Source organism: Lichenostomus cassidix, unplaced genomic scaffold (assembly GCF_008360975.1).
Source record: "Lichenostomus cassidix isolate B80296 unplaced genomic scaffold, HeHo_3.0 HiC_scaffold_33, whole genome shotgun sequence".
NCBI classification, from domain to species: domain Eukaryota; kingdom Metazoa; phylum Chordata; class Aves; order Passeriformes; family Meliphagidae; genus Lichenostomus; species Lichenostomus cassidix.
Window position 1 is genome coordinate 511,843 of NW_028147632.1, and position 19,764 is coordinate 531,606.

A 19,764-nucleotide genomic window follows, 5' to 3' on the forward strand; every position below is an offset into this window, starting at 1 on the left:
CGACGGGGCCAACTGGGAAGCTTTATTGGGAGCACTGGGAGCAGCCGGGCGGGGTCAGAGTGACAGCAGGGCTGGGGGGACACACACGACCCCCCCCCAATCAGCACGGGAACAGAGCGGGGGGTCCCTGCCGGGCCCGAGGCCACGGGGAGGAGCTGCGGCCGGCGGCGGCTCAGGAGATCTGTGGGCAGAGAAAAGGGGGTAACACCGGGTTGGGGGGCCCCGGGGGGAGCACAGCCGCTCCGGGGCAGGGGGGACACGACCCCCGGGACCCCCCCTCACCTTCTTGCGCAGGTAGAAGCCGAGCCCCAGCGCCAGGAGGACGAAGTCCAACACGAAGCCCCCGATCCCTGTCAGCATCTTGCTGCGGGCAGCGTCCAGCGGCATCTCTGGGGGGTGAGCAGGGCTCAGGACCCCCAAAAACCTCTCACCGACACCCCAAGCCCCTCCAAGCACCGGCCAGTCGCCTCCAGCCCACCCAGGAGCCTCTGAAGCCTCCTCCCTATCCATTCCCAGCCTCCCCAGGACACACCAAAGACCCTCCCATTCCTCTCAGCACCCCACAACCCCTCCCAGTTGCCCCCCACCGCCCCAGGACCCCCAAACCCTCTCCCAGACCCTTCCCAGCCCCACCAGGACTCATCAAGGTCCCTCCCAGTCTCTTCCCAGCACAACCAACCTCATTCCAACCTTTGCTCTTCCATCCCCAATCTCCTTCCAGCCCCTCCAGCCTCACTCCAACTCCCTCCCAGTTAGCCCCAGCACCCCCAAACTCCTTCCCAGTGCCCACCAGCACCCCTAGAACCTCATCCCACCCTCCCCAACATACTTCCAACCCCTTCCCCGCCCTCCCACACCCCCAAGCCCCTCTTCCAGTATAAACCAGCCTCTCTCCACCTCCCTCCCAGTTCCCCCCAGCACAGCCCAATCCCCCTGCCAGCCCCCCCAGTGCCTCCCCCGCTCCCCCCGGCGCTGTGGGCTCTGGCCGTACCCCAGTGCCACCTCAGGGGCTGCTCCAGGCTGACGTGCTCCACCTGGCAGGTGTAGGTGACCCCGTGCCGGGGGGGCGTTTCCAGGAGCACCAGCAGCTGGTAGGTCCAGTCCCCGCTGGGGAGCAGGTCGGTGGTCATCACTTGCTCCGAGAGCTCCTGCTGGCCCTGGAACCACCTCAGCTGCCCCTGCGCAGGGTAGAAATCCATCACGGAGCACAGCAGGCGGCCGGGCTCGGGCTGGGAGCTCGAGGGCACGAGTGAGATGGACACACTGGGGGGCACTGGGAGAGAGAGGGGAGACACTGGGATCAGCTGGGTGGGCACTGGGAGAGAGCTGGGACTGTTTGTTTTTTTTGCTTTTTGTGTGAAAGTGTGAGTTTTCTGTTATGTTAAAATTTTGTGTGGTTTCTCTTGTCGGGGTTTGACCCTGACTAATCGCTAGGCACCTCAACTCTCTCTTGCTGCAAGGAAAAAAACTGTAAAAATACACACTAACCTCGTGAGTTAAATGAGATAGGATATTGCTAGGAGAACGCACAAAGAAGGGCCGACAGTCTCCAAGCCGTAAGTTGCAAAAAGTGATTTAATTACCCAACAGGGTTGGAGGATAAAATGCAAGGCAAAAATAAACTTTTCATACACTGTTTTGTTCACTCACCCCCTCCCTCTTAAGAACTCATTTTCTATTCACCCCCCTCCCTCCTTCCAACCACCATGTAAGGTAGGGGGCAGGGTGTGGGGTATTTTCTTTAGTCCATAGAGCAATTTCATAAATCTATGCATCACCACAATTCTTCAACAACAAATATTGTTTATCTCTGCTTATCTCTCTTTCTCTCTAGACAGTTTTCTTGCTCTCACCCCCTCCCTCTTAAGAAGTTATTTTCACCCCCTTCCCTCTTTCCAAACCCACAGCACGGGCAGGGGGCAGGGTGAGGGGTTTGTTCTCTGCTCAGTCCATCAGGGAGAGGGGCCCTCTACTTAGCCACGGGGTCCCTCCCACGAGAGACAGTCCTCTGGGAACTTCTTTGCATGGGTCTGATGTCCTGAGCAACATCTCACCTGAATTCTGCTGCAACATGAGTCCTCTTGTCCATAAGGTGCAGACTCTGCCGAGCTGAGGCCAGGCTGCTTCCATGCCAGGAGCAAGAAAAAGGCCTTTCTCTCACTTGCAAGGCCTTTGCAGCTTTAACTCTTTAGATGAGACTCTCTCTGGATCACAGCTTCCTCCAGGCATCCACCTGCTCCTCTGGCGTGGGCTGTGGGTGGATTTCTGCATCCCTGTGGACTCCATGGGCTGCAGGGGAACCTCCTGCTCCCCCCATGGTCTTCAGCATGGCTAGCAGAGGGTTTTCAGCTCTGGCGCCTGGAGCACCTCCTCCCCCACCTTCTCCACTCACCTTGGTGTCTCCATGTTGTTCTCCCTTCATATATTTTTACCTACTCCAACTCCTCTAGCTAAAAAGAAGTGTGTGTCTACTTTTGTTTTGATTTTTTCTTAAATATGTATTCACAGAAGCGAAAATAGCACCTCTAATGGACCCAAACCTGGCCAGCAGCATCTCCGACTACGGGACTAGATGAAAAACTTCCAAAACGTTCACTCAGGACACACAGGAGCCATCTTTGTGCCACTCCCCACCCCTCAGACACTTCTGGCTTACTACACCAGCTACTGAGGGGTTTAAATTTCTCTTAGATGTTAAAGATACCTTGCTGATGTTCTGGGCCAATCAAAACCACTAAAGTCCCCAAGTGTCACCTCGCTCAGGGGGCCTTGGGAGGCAGCTGAACCCCGACACGGCACCCAACGAACTCCAGAAAAGGCGCTGAGACCCCCAGAACCTCCAAACCCCATAGAAAAACAGCCCCCAAAAATAGCCCCGCGAAAATGAGCCAATGGGAGAAGGCGCTGAGCGATTCTGATCCAATCCGAGCTCGCGGCGCTGATGACTCTCCAGTTCCCAGGCAGACCCGCAGCGCCCAGCGCTCCCCACCCCAACCCCACCTGCGCCCCCCCCTCGCCCCCAGCGCTTCCCGCCAGGCCAATTTGGGGAGGGGGCGCGTGGGGGGCGCCCAGGCCTGGCCCGGAGCCCAGCGCTGCCCCAGCCCGACCTGCCCCGGCTCCATCCCGGCTCCTCCCGCGGGATGCGACGGCGTGGGGAAAAGGGGCGAAAGGGTGGGCGCTGCGCTTGAGGGGAGGAGGAGAAGGGATGGAGGAGGAGGAGGAAGAGGGATGAGGAAGGAGCGGGAGAAAGGCCGGAGATTCGAGGAGGAGGCGGGAGGAGGAAGGACGAGGAGCCGCGGGAGGATGAAGGAGGAGAGAGGAAGAGGAGGAGCAGGAAGAGGTTGGAGGGAGGAAGAGGAGGAGCAGCAGAAGAAGCGCGGAGCTCTTTGTCTGTCGCGGCTCCGGGAGCATCGGCGCCCCGCATGCCGCAGGTGGGGGGGAGGAGGAAGTCGCCCCAAATGTCTCGGGGGTCCCCGAGCGGCGTTTTTTCTCGGCGGGTGTTTGGAGCTCGCAGCTTCCGGGATTGAGCCCGAAATCTCGTGAAGGGTCGCTGGGAGGGTTTGATTGTGCGGGGGGAATGTTTGGATGTGGCGGAAGGCCAAAGCTGAGGCGCCAATGGGCCTTTGGGGAATATTTTGGGGGCTGCAGGTGGCCACGGCCCGGTGTCGGTGTGGGAGGGGGACATGGGGCATGGGGTCCCCCCGGGAGAGCGGTGGAGGGGAAGTGCGGGAGCCCCGGAGTGGGGTGAGCGGAGAGGGGCGATCCCGGAGCTGGGGGAGCCCCGGCAGGCTGGAGAGGGGGGAGCGTGGATAAGGGGGAAGCCTGGGATCCCTGGAAGCGCGGAGCAGAGAATGAGGGGAGAAGGGACCCCTGGGACCCCCAAAGCCCCCGGATCATCCCTAAACGGGACCCTGGAAAATAGGGAAGCCCGGGAGCCATGGGAGTGCTACGAGTGCAGGGAAGGGAGACCCTGAGGAGGCCAAAGTGAAAAGAGTAGAGAGGAGGAAATACTGGGAGGGTTTTGAGGTGAATGGTGGTGATTTGGGGTTTTTATGGACTCAAAACCCCTCGGAGACTTGCAGAGCTGGAGCTGGGCAGGAGGAACCCCCAGGGCAAGGCGCTGAGCCCTTGTTTTTCCCCCAAAGCAGGATTTGTCATTGCCAAGGCGTGACCAGATGGAGGAGGAGGAAAAGGCCCAGAGATGCTACCCGAGGAGGAGCTGCAAACGCAGCCCAGGGAGCTGCGAGGAGGAAAGAGCCTCGCTGTGCGGGGAAGGCGGCCGGAGATGCAGCCGGATCTCGGGGCTGGGGGAGAAGCCTGAGGGCAGAGAGAAGCCCCACAAGTGTGGGGAATGTGGGAAAAGCTTCAGGTGGAGATCTCACCTCATCCGGCACCAGCTGATCCACACAGGGGAAAAGCTTTATGAATGTGGTGAGTGTGGGAGGAACTTCAGTCAGAGGTACAACCTGATCCAGCACCATGTGACCCACACTAGGGAAAAGCCCTACGAGTGTGAAAAGTGTGGGAAGAGCTTCAGCCTGATGTCCAACCTGACAAAGCACCAGGTGATCCACACAGGGGAAAAGCCCTACTATTGCAAGGAATGTGGGAAGAGCTTCAGCGACAGCTCCACCCTGATCCGGCATAAAAAGATCCACACAGGAGAGAGGCCCTATGCCTGTCCAGAGTGTGGGAAGAGGTTTCAGACCAGCTCCAGTCTCCTTCTCCATGAGCGCATTCACACCCAGGAGAGGCCCTTCCGCTGCCCTGACTGCAAGAAGGGCTTCAAGCAAAACTCCGCCCTCATCACCCACCGGCGCATCCACACTGGGGAGAGATCCTATGAGTGTCCCGAGTGTGGGAAGAGCTTCAGCTGCCGCTCCGTGCTCAGAGGACACCAAAGAATCCACACAGGGGAAAAGCCCTATATGTGTGGGAAGTGTGAGAAGAGCTTCTGCCAGATGTCACACCTGATGCAGCACCTGGTAATCCATACTGGGGAAAAGCCCTACAATTGCAAGGAATGTGGGAAGAGCTTTAGCTGGAGCTCCACCCTGCTCAAGCACAAGAAGATCCACACCAGGGAGAGGCCCTACGAGTGTCCCAAGTGTGGAAAGAAGTTTCGGATCTGCTCCCATCTCCTCCTCCATGTGCGCATTCACACCCAGGAGAGGCCCTTCCGCTGCCCTGACTGCAAGAAGGGCTTCAAGCGAAACTCCCACCTCATCAGGCACCAGCGCATCCACACTGGGGAGAGGCCCTACGAGTGTCCCAAGTGTGGGAAGAGCTTTTCCAGGAGCTCTCACTTGACTCAGCACCAACAGAGGCACCAGTGAGGGAAGCCCTGCGAGTGTCCCAAGCGCACGAAGAGCTTCATTACTGCTCCAACTCCATCTCCAGTGGGAAGATCTCCAGTGGATGATCCCCAGTGATCCCCGCTGGGCAGAATCCTGGTGACCCCCATTTCAGGTGATCCCTGTCGGGTGGGAAGAAAGTATTTTAAATTGTCATATTTAGCTGCTTCTCCTGCTCTGAGTTTGTTAGCAATAAATTCAATTCACATCGCCAGTTCCCAGCCCGTTTTGTGCACAAAGGTGTTTGATGAGGGATCTCTTAGCCAGATCCTTCTATCAACTCAGGAAGCCTTGGTTCAATTTTCTCTCCCCATGGCGGCTGTGCAGGGCAGTGAGAGAGCAGCTCTGCTGGGTGCCTGGCATGGGGCCAGCGTCACCCCACTGCAATGTGCCATGGTCTCGTGTGGCCCTGTGCTCTGGAGCCAGCGCTGCTGTTGCTTTTTCCTTCTTGATGATTTTCTCTTTTGCATGATATGCTTGTGAAGTGCCCCCGCTGTCCCTGGCGTCCCCTGGGTGCCGGCAGCCGCGTCCCTTGGCCTGCTCCCCCTGGGCCGTTGCAGGGCGGCTGGCGGAGGCTGGGAGCTGCCGTGGGGCTGCCCCGGGGGCTGCGTGCCGAGGCAGGGCCGGGAGGTGCGGAGAACTTGGTCGCTATTTGCAGAGCAATGGCGCCTTGGGCCCGGGCCCGTTGCAGGGCTGTTCCTCATGTGCGGCTTTGGCCTCGGCCAGCCCGGGGGGCACTGAGAGCGCGGGGCTTGGGCTGTGCGCTGTGCAGAGCCCGCGCCTCGCTGCCCTTGGCTGGCTGTGCTGTCACTCGGGATTGTCCCAGCGCAATTGCTGCTCGGTGCCAGCGAGCGGGGACAAGGCCGGCGCCGGTGTCGCCCCCAGGCAAGCAGGCAGGCAGGGCTTTAGTGGGGCAGCAGCGGCACCATGGTTGGAGCGTGTGTGCGGCCCGGGAGCGGCGGCAGCGGGCGGAGCCCGGGGAGGCAGCAGGCGAAGCTCGGAGAGGCTGTCCCAGCGCAGGTGGGAGCCGCGCTGGCTTGTGCCGGGGCTCGGGGCTCGCTGTGGGCGGATGGAGGAGATGGAGGGGGCGGCACGGGGGCTGGGGCGGCTTCGTTCTCCCGTGTCCCTCCCTCCCTCCGTCCCTCGCTGTGGCGCCGTGTTGCCACTGGCCTGAGGCCGCTGAGGGAGCGGCTGCCCGCGGTCTCCTTGCCGCTGCTGCCTCGGCAGGAGGCGGTGCCGGAGCAGCGCTGGCTCGTCCCGCTTGCTGTGGGGAGGACAGAGGTGTCTCTCCTGTCCCCGGGACTGTTTCTCGCCATGCGGGACCGGGCTGGGCGCCCGTGGTGCAGCAGGAGATGTCCGTGCCTGAGGATGGGTGTGATGAGGGGAACCTGAACGTCTTTCATAACCCAAGGCACGCGGGAGAAAGAATAACGCGTTCAGTGGAGGCAGGGGAGCCTCATCCCGGCCTGTTGCCTCGGGAGCAAAATCATCGAACTTCCGCCTTTCCTGCCAGGCTCCGCCTGCTGTTCCAATCAGACACAAAGGACGCTGCCAGCGCTCAATGTCCCCGGCTGCAACCCGCCAGTGCTGGGGATGCAGGGGACAATGCTGAGCCCCTCAGCGCTGTTTATTGTCACCTCACTGTCTGCTCTGGAGGGAATGAACCTGCAGGAAGAGGAGATGATGTGGAAGTTGATGTGGAAGCTGACTGGGCTGGGAATTTCCTTCTTCTTTTGGAACCATCCCAGAACTCATCCTGTGCCTGTCATATTAAATGTTTATACCCTAACCCCGTATTTATATATTTAACCATTTGTCTATTGCCTTGACACATGTGCTGCTAAAGGAATGGGACATTGGGTAGAGCATGGTGCCAATAATGCCAAGGTTGGGATTTCACCCCACAGGGGCCATTCAGTCAAGAGTTAAACTCGATGATCCCTGTGGGTCTTGTCTAGCTCAGAGGATTCTGTGATGCTGTGAAATGGCCTTGTGTGACCCCAGCAATGTTACTGTGCCAATGCTGCTGCAGTTACTCCTTGTTACTTCCTTACTTTTCTTCGTGGCTAAACCAAGACATCAATACATGAATACATTCCATCTCTACCTGTGCCCAAAAATTGTTGCTGTCTCTTCCTGAGCTTCTGCTTTGGCCACAATGGGAATCGCGGGGTGGAGCTGCTCCCTTTTGAATTGGAGCTTCAAAGCTGAGAGCTTTCTTTGTGTTCCAGCAGTGTTTGGTGAGTGTGGAGTCTCTGCCTCGACGGGATCCTTTGGAGCTCGATGACAGTCCCAGGAGCATTGGTGACAGTGACAGCCCTGGGAACATCACTTCTCTGTCCCCTCTGGCCTGTGGTGACAGGGGAGGACTGAGCTGGATCATTCTCCTGAGCATGAGGAAGCGCAGGGCCAGAACCAGCCCAGATCTCTCATCATGCCCCGTTTAACCATCCATCACTGTAGTTGTAAAACTGTGTCCAAAGCTGAAGTGAAAAATGCCTTCTCAGCACTGCTGATGTCTCAGGAACCAGGTGTTCTCCATGCCAAGCAGAGAGATCCCAGGTGTGAGCTGAAGGAGAGTGAATTGTGCTCCAGTCATGGGGTTGTGAAGGAGATCTTGTGTCTCCAGAATGGATCAGTAGCTGCAGTTTCAGACTTGCCTCAGGCAGAAGAACCCACTTGTGCTAAGCAGGAAGGTGCCAATGATGAGTGTGCAGTGAGTGAAGATGTGGAGAATGTGTTCCACTCCCTTCATGGGAGTGTGGAGGAGCTCTCAGGTCCTCAGAAGGGAGCAGCAGCTGGGCTTGCACATTTTGCTCAGGCACAAGAACCCATTTGTGCTAAGCAGGAAGGTGGCACTGGTGAGTGTGCATCACATGAAGATCTAGAGAATGAGTTTCACTCCCTTCGTGGGAGTGTGAAGGAGCTCTCTGATCCCCAGGATCAATCAGCAGTCATGGTTACACTCTTGCCTCAGGCAGAAGAAGCCACTTGTCCTAAGCAGGAATGCGCTGCTGGTGAGTGTGCAGCGAGTGAAGATTTGGATGAAGGATTCTGCTCCAGTAATAGGAGTGTGGAGGCCCTGGATCCCTGGGGCAGATCAGCAGCCTGGAATAAACAGAAAAGAACCCTTGGATGATATCTGGGTGAGTGCAAGGCCAGTGCTGTGGCCTCTAGGGAGGGGACAACAGACAGTGTGAGCCCAGGAGCACAGGGCTGGCAGGGTGTAGCTGTGTCCAGGGCTCTGGAAGAGGCCTGGTGCTCTGCTGGGCCCCAGCGGTGGATGGGATTGACACGCCTGGCCCTGAGCAGTTGACCCACACCTGTGTGCCTGTCCCTGGCTGTGTCCCCATCCCTTGTTTCTCCTGCTGCCAGTAGAGTCAGGAGCACACGGGCTGAGGGTTCCTCCTGTGCTCCCCAGGTGTTGGATGGAGGATGTGAGGGCTGGGCCTGCTCAGGACAGCTCCATCCTCATGGCCTGCGACTCTTTCCAGCTCCTGTTGAGTGGATCAGATCCCATCCCGTGCTCACCCTGGCTGTGCTGACTCTGCTCCTGTTCCTGGCTGTGGCTCTGGCGGTGTCCTTGGCTGCTGTGTCAGGTAAGGAGGAGCAGCAGCCTCAGCCCAACCGCTCGGGGCACTGCGGGCTCACTGCTCCCTCACGGCCGGGATCGTCCCTCAGCCCCGCTCTGACCAATCAGCGTGCGGGAGAACGAGGAGTGGCGGCTGAATCAGCCAATCGCTGCGGCCGAGGAGGTTTGAGCGGGAAAACCAGCCAATGGGAGCTTGGGCTTCTCCGTGAGGGGAGAATCCTCAGCCCTTCTGTTCACTCTGCAGAGAGAAGCTGTGGAGACACTCCGGTTACTCCAGTTACTCCGGTTACATCTGACAATCCATGGCGGCTCGCCTGTCCCCATGGCTGGGTTGGGCACAACAGGACTTGCTACTACTTCTCGAGGGATCACCACTCCTGGGATCAGGCTCAGACTCAGTGCTCTGAGCTTGGGGCCTCCCTAGCTGTGCTCAGTGAAAGGGAAATGGTGACTGAGGGGATTTGGGGTGGCTGAGGGGAGCCTGGAAAGCTCCTGGGCCAGGGGTGCAGCTCTGACTGTCAGCTCCTCTCTCCTTCCTGGGAGTTCCTGTTCCACTGCAGTAGGAGCGGCGATTACTGGCTCGGGCTGCACAGACAGGGCCAGCGGCTGCAGTGGGTGGATGGCAGCAACTTCAGCTCCTTGTGTGTCCTGGGGGCACAGGCAGGGCCTGGGGGGCACAGGGGCACAAGGTATCTCCCTGAGGTTCCAGCGCTGTCTGTGCTCCTCCCTGCAGGGTTCGTGTCCTGGGCAATGCGGGTGTGTGCACTTGGCTGAGAATTATCTTGGGAGACAGCCCTGCTCAAATCCACTGCCCAATATCTACAGCAGACCCCAAACTCACCTGTAATGGGATGGAGAAAAGATCTCTGTTTGGGGAGTGATCTTTGCCTCTTCCCCCAACATGGGGATGTCTTTCCTCAGCTGCAGCGTCTGCCTTGCACTGATCCTCAGTGTCATCTCTGTGCTTGTTCTGCAGGAGATGAACCTGCAGGAGGAGGAAATGATGTGGAAGCTGCTATGTGGCTGTCTGGGCTGGGGGTTGCTTTCTACCTCTGGAGTCATTCTAGGCTTCCTGTTTCTCTTGCACTACATGTTTCTATAGTGATCTTTTCTATAGAAACGGGTATAAGTCTGTGGGAAGAGATTTCAAACACATTCTCCTAATACCGTATTTCTACGCTAATCCTGTATCTGTACATTGATCTACCTCTTTGTATACAGACTATGAACAGGTACTTCATATGAATGTGACCTTCCTTGGTGTAAGGTAGCAATAATGCGAAGGTGTGGATTTGACCCCACCTGGGCCATTTCCTTAAGGACTGGACTAATCCTTGTGGTCCCTTCCAGCTCGGAGCATTCTTTGAGACATCCTTCTGTGACCTCCATCAGTAGTTATGGTGCCAATGTTGCTGTTGTTATTTACAGTATTATTTTATTACTTTCACAATAAATGCTTGTCAGGGCTGCACTGTCCCTCGTGTCCCCTCAGCACCTGCAGCCCTGTCCCTTGCCCTGCTGCCCCTGCCCCGGGGGCTTCAGCCGAGCCAGAGCCTCTTCCCAGTGCTCCCAGTCTGCCCGTGCAGCCTCCAGCAGCCAGCGAGGCCTTCAGCTGGGCCGGCAGAGAGGAGCTGCTGGGAGCTCCCAAATCAGTTTGGTTCCGTTTGTCCTTCCCAGCCTGGGGAACAACGATTTTGGGAGTTTTCTGCCCAAACCCTGTCCGTTCCTCCGCTCAGCCCAAGGGGTTTGGGGAGATTTTGGCTTTTTGGGGGAAATCAAGGGGATGTGGTGACAAGGCGGGATTGTCCCTCAGCGGCGTTCTGACCAATGAGAGTTTGAGAACGAGGACTGGCGGGAGAGTTGGCCAATCAAAAGGAGTGGTGTTGTTTGGGCGGGAACATCAGCCAATGGGTGCGAAGGGCTTTGGGCTTTGGGCGGGTCATATAGAAGGATCCCTGAGGGGCTTGAAGCTCCCCGGAGCCTCAAAGTCCGACTTGGGGTTGCTCTGGAATGTCCTGGGCTGGGCAGGAGGCCAAGGAACCACTGTGGTGAGTCCGGGATGGAGCAGAGACCTCCTGCAGCCCCGGCAGGAGCAGGAGATACCTGAGAGAGACCCCGAGCCCATGGGAAGCCCCTCAGAGCCATGGCAGTTGTTCCCGGCGGGACTCCCGGCCTGTTCCTGAGGGACTCTGTCCGGTGCCTCACAGGATTCCATCATTCCAACGTGAAATTCCACCCTCTGGCGGAGGCACTGGGCACTTCCACCTGAATTTGAGCCAATTTCATCAGGTTTGGGGACTTGGGGACATCGGCAGCACTGGATGGAGCCAGAGGCGCGGGGAAGCAGCTGGAGGGGAATTTGGGGCAGAGCAGAGCTTTGGGCTCTGCCGGAGCAGATCGGAGCAATCAGAGTTCACCATGCAGCACTGCCTGCGGGTTCTGTCAGTTGTTGTCGGCCAGGTCCTGGGGAGGAGGATCAGCAGCTCTTTAACTTTTACAGCTCTTTAACTTCAGGCAATGACAGTTCTCCTTGGACTCTCCCGGGGCACTCAGACCTTTCCAACCCCTCACTGACCCCAGGAGGGTCAATGTGCTCCCATTTCCCTCCCAGGCTCTCTCGGAATTTTCTCCTAGAGAAAAACCTCACAAGAGCAGAAAACCCCACAGCAGCTCTGGACCACACTGATGGGAAGAGCCAAGGAATCTCGAATGTGATGGCAATTTACTGTTGGAGTAAATGTTGTACTTTTATTCCAGTAAAAAATTGTAAGAGTAAATTTACTGTTCCAGCCCAGCCCTGAGGTGGTGACTGAAGGTCTTGTGATTGATGCCTTGGGGCGGATTTGAGTGAAACATATCGGAATGTATAAACTATATGCTTAGTTTATATAAGAAATATTTATATAAGGCACAAGCCTCGCTGAGCTTTGCAGCCAGGAAAACACAATTTTGGGGGTTTTGCTCTCTGTTCATGATGTGGTTTGAACACAGCAGAGCAGAGGCAGGAAATGTCACTGTCCATTTGTGCAGGTGGTTGTTGTGCAGCGATGGTGGCAGCAGCTCCCACATCCTCCCTGTTGGCTCTCACATTCCCCCCGAGCATCTCAAAATGTCAGAGAGGAATGAGCCTGGAATGTTCTGGGGTGCTCAGGAGGCCAAAGAACTGCTGTGGTGAGTCTGGGATGGAGCAGAGTCTCCCTGCAGGAGCTCAGGGGATGCCTGAGAGAGACCAAAGCTGCTCTGTCAGTGCCCTCCTCACCCTAGGCAGGAAACAGTAGGAATATGTATTAGACTGCTGTAATAGAAAAGGTTTTTCAAGCTTATCTCCATCAATATCAGGCGTGCTTCTGGTTAATTGCCAAGCACCCAGCGCTGTTACTTTGCTTTATTGTCTTTGTTCCCTATTGTGCTTTATTAAACCTTTTAAATGTTAACAGGACAGTGATACCTTTCACACAAGGAAAGGCTGGAGGATCACGTTAAGGGTGGGGAGACATCACTCGTGGTTGTAACAGAAGCGATTTGAGGAAATTAATTGAATTGATTTTCAAACAAATCACAGCAGGAGAATGACTAGTAAAATAAATCCTACAAAAACACCTTCTTCCCGCTCCTCTCTCTTTTCCAGGCTTCCCTTTATCCTCCCCACACAGGGATTGGGATCACAGCCAGCTCATGTCACGACTTCTGTGGGGTTTCTGCTCCATCCCAGACTCACCCACAGCTCTCAGCACCTTCAGCTCCAGGTCATCCCAAACTCTCACCTGTCCCCCGAACCAGGAAATGCCTCTGAAACCAGAAAATCGGCTGTGAAAAATGGGTGTTTGCAGTTGTTAATAAACGAGCCCCGAGGGGATCTGCAAAAACCAGATTTAATCTTAAGCGACAGAATGACAGAGTTCTTTGGCAAGAGTCACTCTGCTGCTTATACTTATGCTTGACTTATACCTTAACAATTTAATGGAGGAGTAACACTTAACATTTAAACTCAGTTATGATTTTGAAGTCAAATGTAGCCACTTAACAGAGGAACAACACTTGGCAGCATTTAACTTGGTTTATAACTCTAACTTAACCTCACTCACAGGCCTGATTTAGTCAGATATCCGAGGCACTCAAACACCTCAGAGCAGCATTTCTGCCACATTTGCCAAAACACAGGCACAGTGTGTGCACACAGAAAGAGTCAGTGCCAGGGACCTGTCAGGAATTCCCCTCAAGTACAGAGAAATGCTCACTCTGGATCCTTTTCCGTCTCCCCAGAGAGGGAAGGGTTGATGTTGCAGAGCAGAAAGGCCTTGCAAAGTGAGGGCCTTGCTGCCCTTGTAAAATCCTTGCTCACTTCTGTTACTTTGGCGAACTAGAAAAGCATTCTGGGAACGACTCAGCCAAGCTGGAGGTGAAAAACAAGTTACATAATTGTAAAACAATTATTAGTACCACTAAGTGCTCTCACCGTGGGGCTCGTGGGTGGTTGTACCTGATGCCTGTTCCTATCACGGTCTATAGTGGTTGGTTAAACACATCTGTTATGCCTCACAAGTATGTAAACTCATAACAAATGAACGGTTTAAGAACCCTGGATTTTTACAATAAAGGGATCTTTGCCATACCATCATAGAGATCGTGTGTTTAACGCCGCAGGTTGAGCCTCGAGGAGTGGGAGGTCCCTCGTTTTTTGGGGATCCCCCAAGTTCAGCAAACGGGAGATTTCCCAGCTTGGAGAGGCCTCACTCAGAGGGAGGAGCTGCTCCTCATTTTGGGGCTCATTTTGGATTGCTGTTTATAGGGCCAGAGAGATGGGCTTTAGTCATGTACAGGAAACCATGCTATGAAAAGACAACATCCATAAAGAAGACAGAGGAGTCCTGTGATTTTATTCGAATAAAGGGAGAGAATCCGATGAGGCACACGGCTGCGGGGTTTTCTTTCTTGAGGTTTTGGGGGGCACAGCCCCCTTTTATCCCAAACTCCCATCCATGTGTTGCCCTGTTCCTTCCCCCATTGGCTGACGTCCTAGGAAGGTACAGCCTTCCCGAACTGCCTACCACATATTTCCCCCTTGAACTTGTTGTTTTATCCCAAAGTTCAGAAACTCAGGCTTGTGCAGACCCGTTTGGTGTTTCAGGATTTTTCTGTTTCTGGGCCCTGAGCAGATGTCATGTGGCAATTCCTGGCATTTAGCCAGAGTCAAACTGTGACATATTCAAACCTACAGCTTGAAGTTGATCGAGTTAACACCCATCCCCTCTGCCATGGAATTATAAAGACATCAGCACACATCTTCCCTATCAGAACAATGCTTCACCTAGCCACAGTTTGGGTCTCAGCTTGCTTAGAAAGCGTGAGCGCAGGGATGCTGTGGCATTTCGCAGGGAAAAAGCGTGCATTAAACCTTATAATTTATGCTTGGATTTTGTATCTTCGAGCTCTTTCCTAATCTAAACGCTTTTGATTCTTCTCCTGGTTTTTCTCCACAGGGAAACACAATCCTTTTTCTTTTCGTAAGGAAAAGAGGAGCTCGTTGGACCCGTGCCTGAGATGCAGCGATGTTTACCATCAGCTCAGCGGAGCTAACAGGGGCGAGGAATTATTTTAATTGGGCAGCGCGGGGCGCACAAAACGATGTGGAACTTTTTTTACCAGCTGCGGGACACGGAAGACACTGCCTCGCCTCCATTGGCTGGTCCGCTTGTCACTCTTCGTGATCGCGGCGCTGATTAGTCAAAGCGGGGCTTAGGGGCGGTTCCGCCCCGCCCCACCTCATTCGAGTATTCGCAGGTCCAGCAGTGCCTCCGGATCCTCGGGAGCTGCAGCAGTGAGCGGAGCGGAGCGGAGCGGCTGCAGTGAGCGGAGCGGAGCCCGGGGAGGCGGCGGCGGAGCTCGGAGGGGCTGTCCCAGCGTAGGTGGGAGCCGCGCTGGCTTGTGCCGGGGCTCGGGGCTCGCTGCGGGCGGATGGAGGGGATGGAGGGGGCGGCAGGGGGGCTGTGGCGAATTCATTCTCCCCTCTCCCTCCCTCCCTCCCTGGCTGTAGCGCCGTGTTGCCGCTGGCCTGAGGCTGCTGAGGGAGCGGCTGCCCGCGGTCTCCTTGCCGCTGCTGCCTCGGCAGGAGGCGGTGCCGGAGCAGCGCTGGCTCGTCCCGGTAGCAATCAGTAGGACAGAGGCGGTAGCCCTGTCCCCGGGACTGTTCCCGGCCATGCGGGACGGGGCTGAGAGCCCCTGGTGCAGCGGGAGATGTCCGTAGCCAGGCAGAGTTAAACGCGCGTTAAATGTAGATATTCCATATATGACTTGTGAGTCATCCCCGCTCAGTGCAGGGGGGAAACTCCCGAAAGCCGCCCGGCACCCCGGCAGGCGCAGCCAAGTTCCGCCTTCCCTGCCAGTCCCCTCCTGTTGCTCCGGGCAGGAACCCAAAGGGCGCTGCCAGCACTTGCTGTCCCCGGGCTCCAAATCGCCAGCTCAGGGGACGCAGGGGACAATGCTGAACCCCCTCAGGGCTGCTGGTGGGACCCACCCTCGGTTCTGCCGGGGCTCGGGGCTACCTGCGGGCTCTCCGTGCGGGAGGCGACAGCGGCGAGGGAGGCTGTGGCGGATTCGTTCCACCGTGTGCCCCCGGATCCCCGTGTTTCTCCTGACCTGAGGCCGCTGAGGGAGGTGGGAGCCGCGCTGGCTTGTGCCGGGGCTTGGGGCTTGCTGCGGGCGGATGGAGGTGGCAGCAGGGGGGCTGTGGCTGCTTCGTTCTCCCGTCTCCCTCCCTCCCTCCCTCCCTCCCTGGCTGTGGCGCCGTGTTGCCGCTGGCCTGAGGCCGCTGAGGGAGCGGCTGCCCGCGGTCTCCTTGCCGCTGCTGCCTCGGCAGGAGGCGGTGCCGGAGCAGCGCTGGCTCGTCCCGCTTGCTGTGGGTAGCGCAGTGGTGGCTGCGCTGTCCCCGGGTCTGTTCCAGGCCATTCGGCACCGGGCTGGTAGCCACATCGGCTACAGGCAGGTGTACATGCCCAGGACTGGGTTGGACGGGGGGAACTTGAGTGTCCCTCACAACCCAAATCTCTATGGAATGGAAAGAAAGACGCGTTCAGTGGAGGCAGGGCAGCGTCGTCCCGTCCTGTCACCCCACAGTGGCTGCAGTCATTCATGCAAGTTCCACCTTCCCTGCCGGGACCCCGTCCTCTTCCAGACAGGACACAAACGGCATTGCCAGCGCTCGCTGTCCCTGAGCTCCAACCCTCAGCACATGGCATGCAGGGGACAATGCTGAGCCCCTCAGGGCTGCCGGTTCTTCCCCCCCGGCAGGCTGAGCCCGATCTGCAGCTGCTCTGTTCCTGCACTCGGCAGCTCCCGGGCACTGTCCCTAACTGTCCCTGCCTGTCCCTAGCTGTCCCAGCCCGGAGCTGCACAGCCGGAGGGGTTGGGGTTGCAGGGCCGAGCTGGGCCCGGAGCTCTCTGACACTGTTTGTGTCCCCAGGTGCTGCCGGGGAGCAGAGACAGGGCAGGACTGAGCTGGCAGTGCCTTCCTGAACATGGGGGAACCTCAGGGCACAGACCGGCTGGGGCCTCGCATCGTGATCCTTTTAACCTGCTGTCATCAGGTTGTCAAACTTCCCAAGGCTGTCTTCAAAAGGCTTTTTCAGCACTGCTGATGTCTCTGGAGCCACGTGCAGTTTATTCCAATCTCTGTGCTGGAGAAGAAGCAATCTGGCTGCACTAAAGAGGTTCTAAAGAAGATCCATTGTGTCCGGAATAGATCACCAGCCAAGGTGACACACTTGCCTTGGGTATAAGAAGCCACTTGTCCCAAGCACAAAGGTGCCACTGGTGAGTGTGCAGCGAGTGAGGTTATGGACAAAGGATTCTGCACCAGTGACAGGAGTGTGAAGGAGCTGCTGGGAGTCCACAGCACTTCAGCAACCAGGAATAAACTCAAAAGAACCCTCAGGGGCGGCCTCTAGGGAGGGGACAGTGTCAGGCCAGGAGCACAGTGCTGGCAGGGTGTGGCTGTGTCCAGGCTCTGGAAGAGACCTGGTGCTCTGCTGGGCCCCAGCTGTGGATGGGATTGACATGCCTGGGTCTGGGCAGTTCAGCCGTAGCTGTCCCCTGTCCATGTCTGTGTCCCCTGTCCATGTCTGTGTCTCTTGTCCCTGGCTCTGTCCCCATCCCTTGTCTCTCCTGCTGCCAGCTCAGTGAGTGGCACACGGGCTGAGGGTTCCTCCTGTGTTCCCTGGGTGTTGGGTGGGAGATGTGAGGGCTGAGCCTGCTCAGGACAGCTCCATCCTCACGACGAACTGCTCTTTCCAGCTCCAGGCCAGAGGATCAGATCCCACCTCAAGTTTATCGTGGTGCTGATTGTCCTTCTAGCCCTGGTTGTGGCTTTGCTGGTGTCCTTGGCTGTTGTGTCAGGTAAGGGAGGAGCAGCAGCCTCAGCCCAACCCCTCGGGGCACTTCGGGCTCACTGCTGCCTGAGGGGAGAATCCTCAGACATTCTTCTCTTCCCTCTGCAGGGAGAATACACAGAGGCACTGCAGTTACTCCAGTTAACCCTGCAGCTCGGGTGCTGCTGGCCTGTCCCCATGGCTGGGCTGGATACCAAGGGATCTGCTATGTCCTCTCGAGGGATGTGGGGAGCTGGGATCAGGCTAAGGCTCGGTGCTCCAAGCTCGAGGCTTCCCTGGCTGTGCTCAAGGACACGGAAATGGTGAGTGAGGGGTTTGGGGGTTTGGGAAGGCCAAGGGGACCCTGGGGAGCTCCTGGGCTAGGAGTCCATTGTTTGCTCCTCTCTCCTTGCCAGGAGTTCCTGTTCAGCCTCAGCAGGAATGACGATTACTGGCTCAGGCTGCACAGACAGGGCCAGCGGCTGCAGTGGGTGGATGGCAGCAACTTCAGTTCCTCGTGAGTCCTGGGGGCACAGGCAGGGCCTGGGGGGCACAGGCAGGGCCTGGGGGCACAGGGCTGCTGGGACTGTCCCTTGTGAGCAGCACTGTTTCTCCTGCTGGGGAGGACAAAGCACAACCTCTTTCTCTGCTCCTCCTTACAGGTTAAAGATCCTTGGCAATGGAGAGTGTGTGTTCCTGCGAGAGAGAAAGTTTAGGAGTACAACCTGCTCAGATCACCTGCACTGTCTGTGCAGCAGAGCCCAAACTGAGCTGTAACTGGGGATGGAGGAATTACCTTCTCTGTGCTGAGCACTCACAGCATAGCCTCTTCTTCCCCCCAGCACGGGGATTTCCTTCCTCAGCTGCAGCACCTGCCTTGCACTGACTCTCAGGGTCACTTTGCAGAGTCACCTCAGTGTCTGATCTCAAGGAGATGAATCTGTAGGAAGAGGGGATGATGTGGAAGCTGATCTGTGGCTGCCTGGGCTGGGTGTTCCTCTCTCCCTCTGGAGCCATTCCAGGATTCTTCCTGTTTCTCTTGCACTACATGTTTCTACAGTGACTTTATATATATATATATAGATAGATATGGAAAAAAATTTCAAATATGTTCTTCCAGCACTTTCATTGCATTTACACACTAAGCTTGTATCTATATATGAAAATATAACACTGTGAGTATAGACCTACATGTCCTTCTAAAACTGTATTTGTACACTGATCTTATATATATTACCATGTATTAATGGAACACTCTGGATACAGAATTACATGTTCTTCTAACATTGTTTTTACACACTAGCCTTGTATATATATATGAAAATATAACTCTGTGAGTGCAGACCTACATGTTCTTTTAAAACTGTATTTATACACTGGTCTTATATATATTAGCATATATTAACACTCTGGATACGGAACTACGTGTTCTTCTAACACTGTATTTATACACTAATCTTGTATATATTGATATAACACTGTGGATACAGATTTGAAACATGTGCTGTCATGGTAATGTGACCTTTGTGGGAGCAGAGTGCAAAATAATGCCAGGGTTGTGATTGGAACCTACAGGTGCCATTCCCTTAGGAGTTGGACTTGATCCTTGTGGGTCTCTTCCAACTCAGAGGATTTTGTGAGATGTTGTTGTGTGACCCCCATCAGTATGTACAGCGCCAATGTTGCTGTTATTGTTGTATTCTTTATAATATTCTTGTTTTTTTATTAAATGCTTATGAAGCATCCCTGTGTCCCTCGTGTCCCTTGCCCTGCTGCCCCTGCCCCGGGGGCTTCAGCCGAGCCAGAGCCTCTTCCCAGTGCTCCCAGTCTGCCCGTGCAGCCTCCAGCAGCCAGCGAGGCCTTCAGCTGGGCCGGCAGAGAGGAGCTGCTGGGAGCTCCCAAATCAGTTTGGTTCCGTTTGTCCTTCCCAGCCTGGGGAACAACGATTTGGGAGTTTTCTGCCCAAACCCTGTCCGTTTTTCCGCTCAGCCCAAGGGGTTTGGGGAGATTTTGGCTTTTTGGGGGAAATCAAAGCGATGTGGTGACAAGGCGGGATTGTCCCTCAGCGGCGTCCTGACCAATCAGAGTTCGAGAACGAGAAGTGGCGGCAGAATCAGCCAATGGGAGTTGAGGGCGGGATCTCCAGAGGGCATATAAATGGATCACTGAGCGGCAGAGGATTCTTCATAGGTTTTTAAAATGTCGGCGGAGGAAGGCGCTTGGAATGTCCCGGGCCGTGCTAAACGCCAAGGAACCGCTGCTGCTCTGAACCGGCGGGAGGCGAAAACCGCTGTGACACTGTCCTCCTCACCCTGGTGTCCCTCGACAGCACACAATGCCTCAGGAACAGGCTGCTCCAGCAGGGATCCCCCACAAGTCACATCCGCAGCCACTTCCATGGCTCTGCAGGAGCTTCCCATGGCTCAGGGTCTCTCTCAGGCATCCCCTGCTCCGG

At 56.2% G+C, this 19,764-nt stretch overlaps 2 protein-coding genes and 2 long non-coding RNA genes across 6 annotated transcripts in view; 2 read left to right on the top strand and 2 right to left on the bottom strand.

The window, feature by feature from the left end:
• Positions 1-172: 172 nt before the first annotated feature.
• LOC146421296 (class II histocompatibility antigen, B-L beta chain-like) overlaps positions 173-19,764 on the bottom strand; it is a gene marked incomplete at its 5' end in the record, with an annotated part of 66,397 nt that continues 46,805 nt past the window's right edge. The window contains 3 exons of the mRNA XM_085047138.1: positions 173-181; positions 283-389; positions 992-1,273. Coding sequence (XP_084903264.1) covers positions 173-181; positions 283-389; positions 992-1,273 — 398 coding nt within the window. The remainder of the gene's footprint in view (positions 182-282; positions 390-991; positions 1,274-19,764) is intronic.
• On the top strand, positions 3,338-5,568 carry LOC146421297 (uncharacterized). Of its 2 annotated transcripts, none has more exons than XM_085047436.1 (2): positions 3,338-3,431; positions 4,146-5,568. In XM_085047436.1, exons 1-2 carry the CDS (start codon positions 3,423-3,425, stop codon positions 5,334-5,336), a joined length of 1,200 nt encoding a protein of 399 aa, XP_084903562.1. In that variant the 5' UTR covers positions 3,338-3,422; the 3' UTR covers positions 5,337-5,568. The 2 variants fall into 2 exon arrangements, with proteins under 2 accessions (XP_084903562.1, XP_084903563.1); XM_085047437.1 differs by having other exon boundaries at positions 4,149-5,568.
• On the top strand, positions 6,456-18,092 carry LOC146421298 (uncharacterized). 2 transcript variants are annotated; one of them, XR_014848733.1, is made up of 4 exons: positions 6,456-8,500; positions 8,849-8,953; positions 17,439-17,632; positions 17,972-18,092. It is a non-coding gene; the product is annotated as an uncharacterized LOC146421298 (long non-coding RNA). The 2 variants fall into 2 exon arrangements; XR_014848732.1 differs by lacking the exon at positions 17,972-18,092 and adding an exon at positions 17,726-17,815.
• Positions 12,069-15,594, bottom strand: LOC146421299 (uncharacterized). Its single transcript, XR_014848724.1, has 3 exons — positions 15,489-15,594; positions 12,665-14,891; positions 12,069-12,206 (listed from the first exon to the last, which is right to left on the bottom strand). It is a non-coding gene; the product is annotated as an uncharacterized LOC146421299 (long non-coding RNA).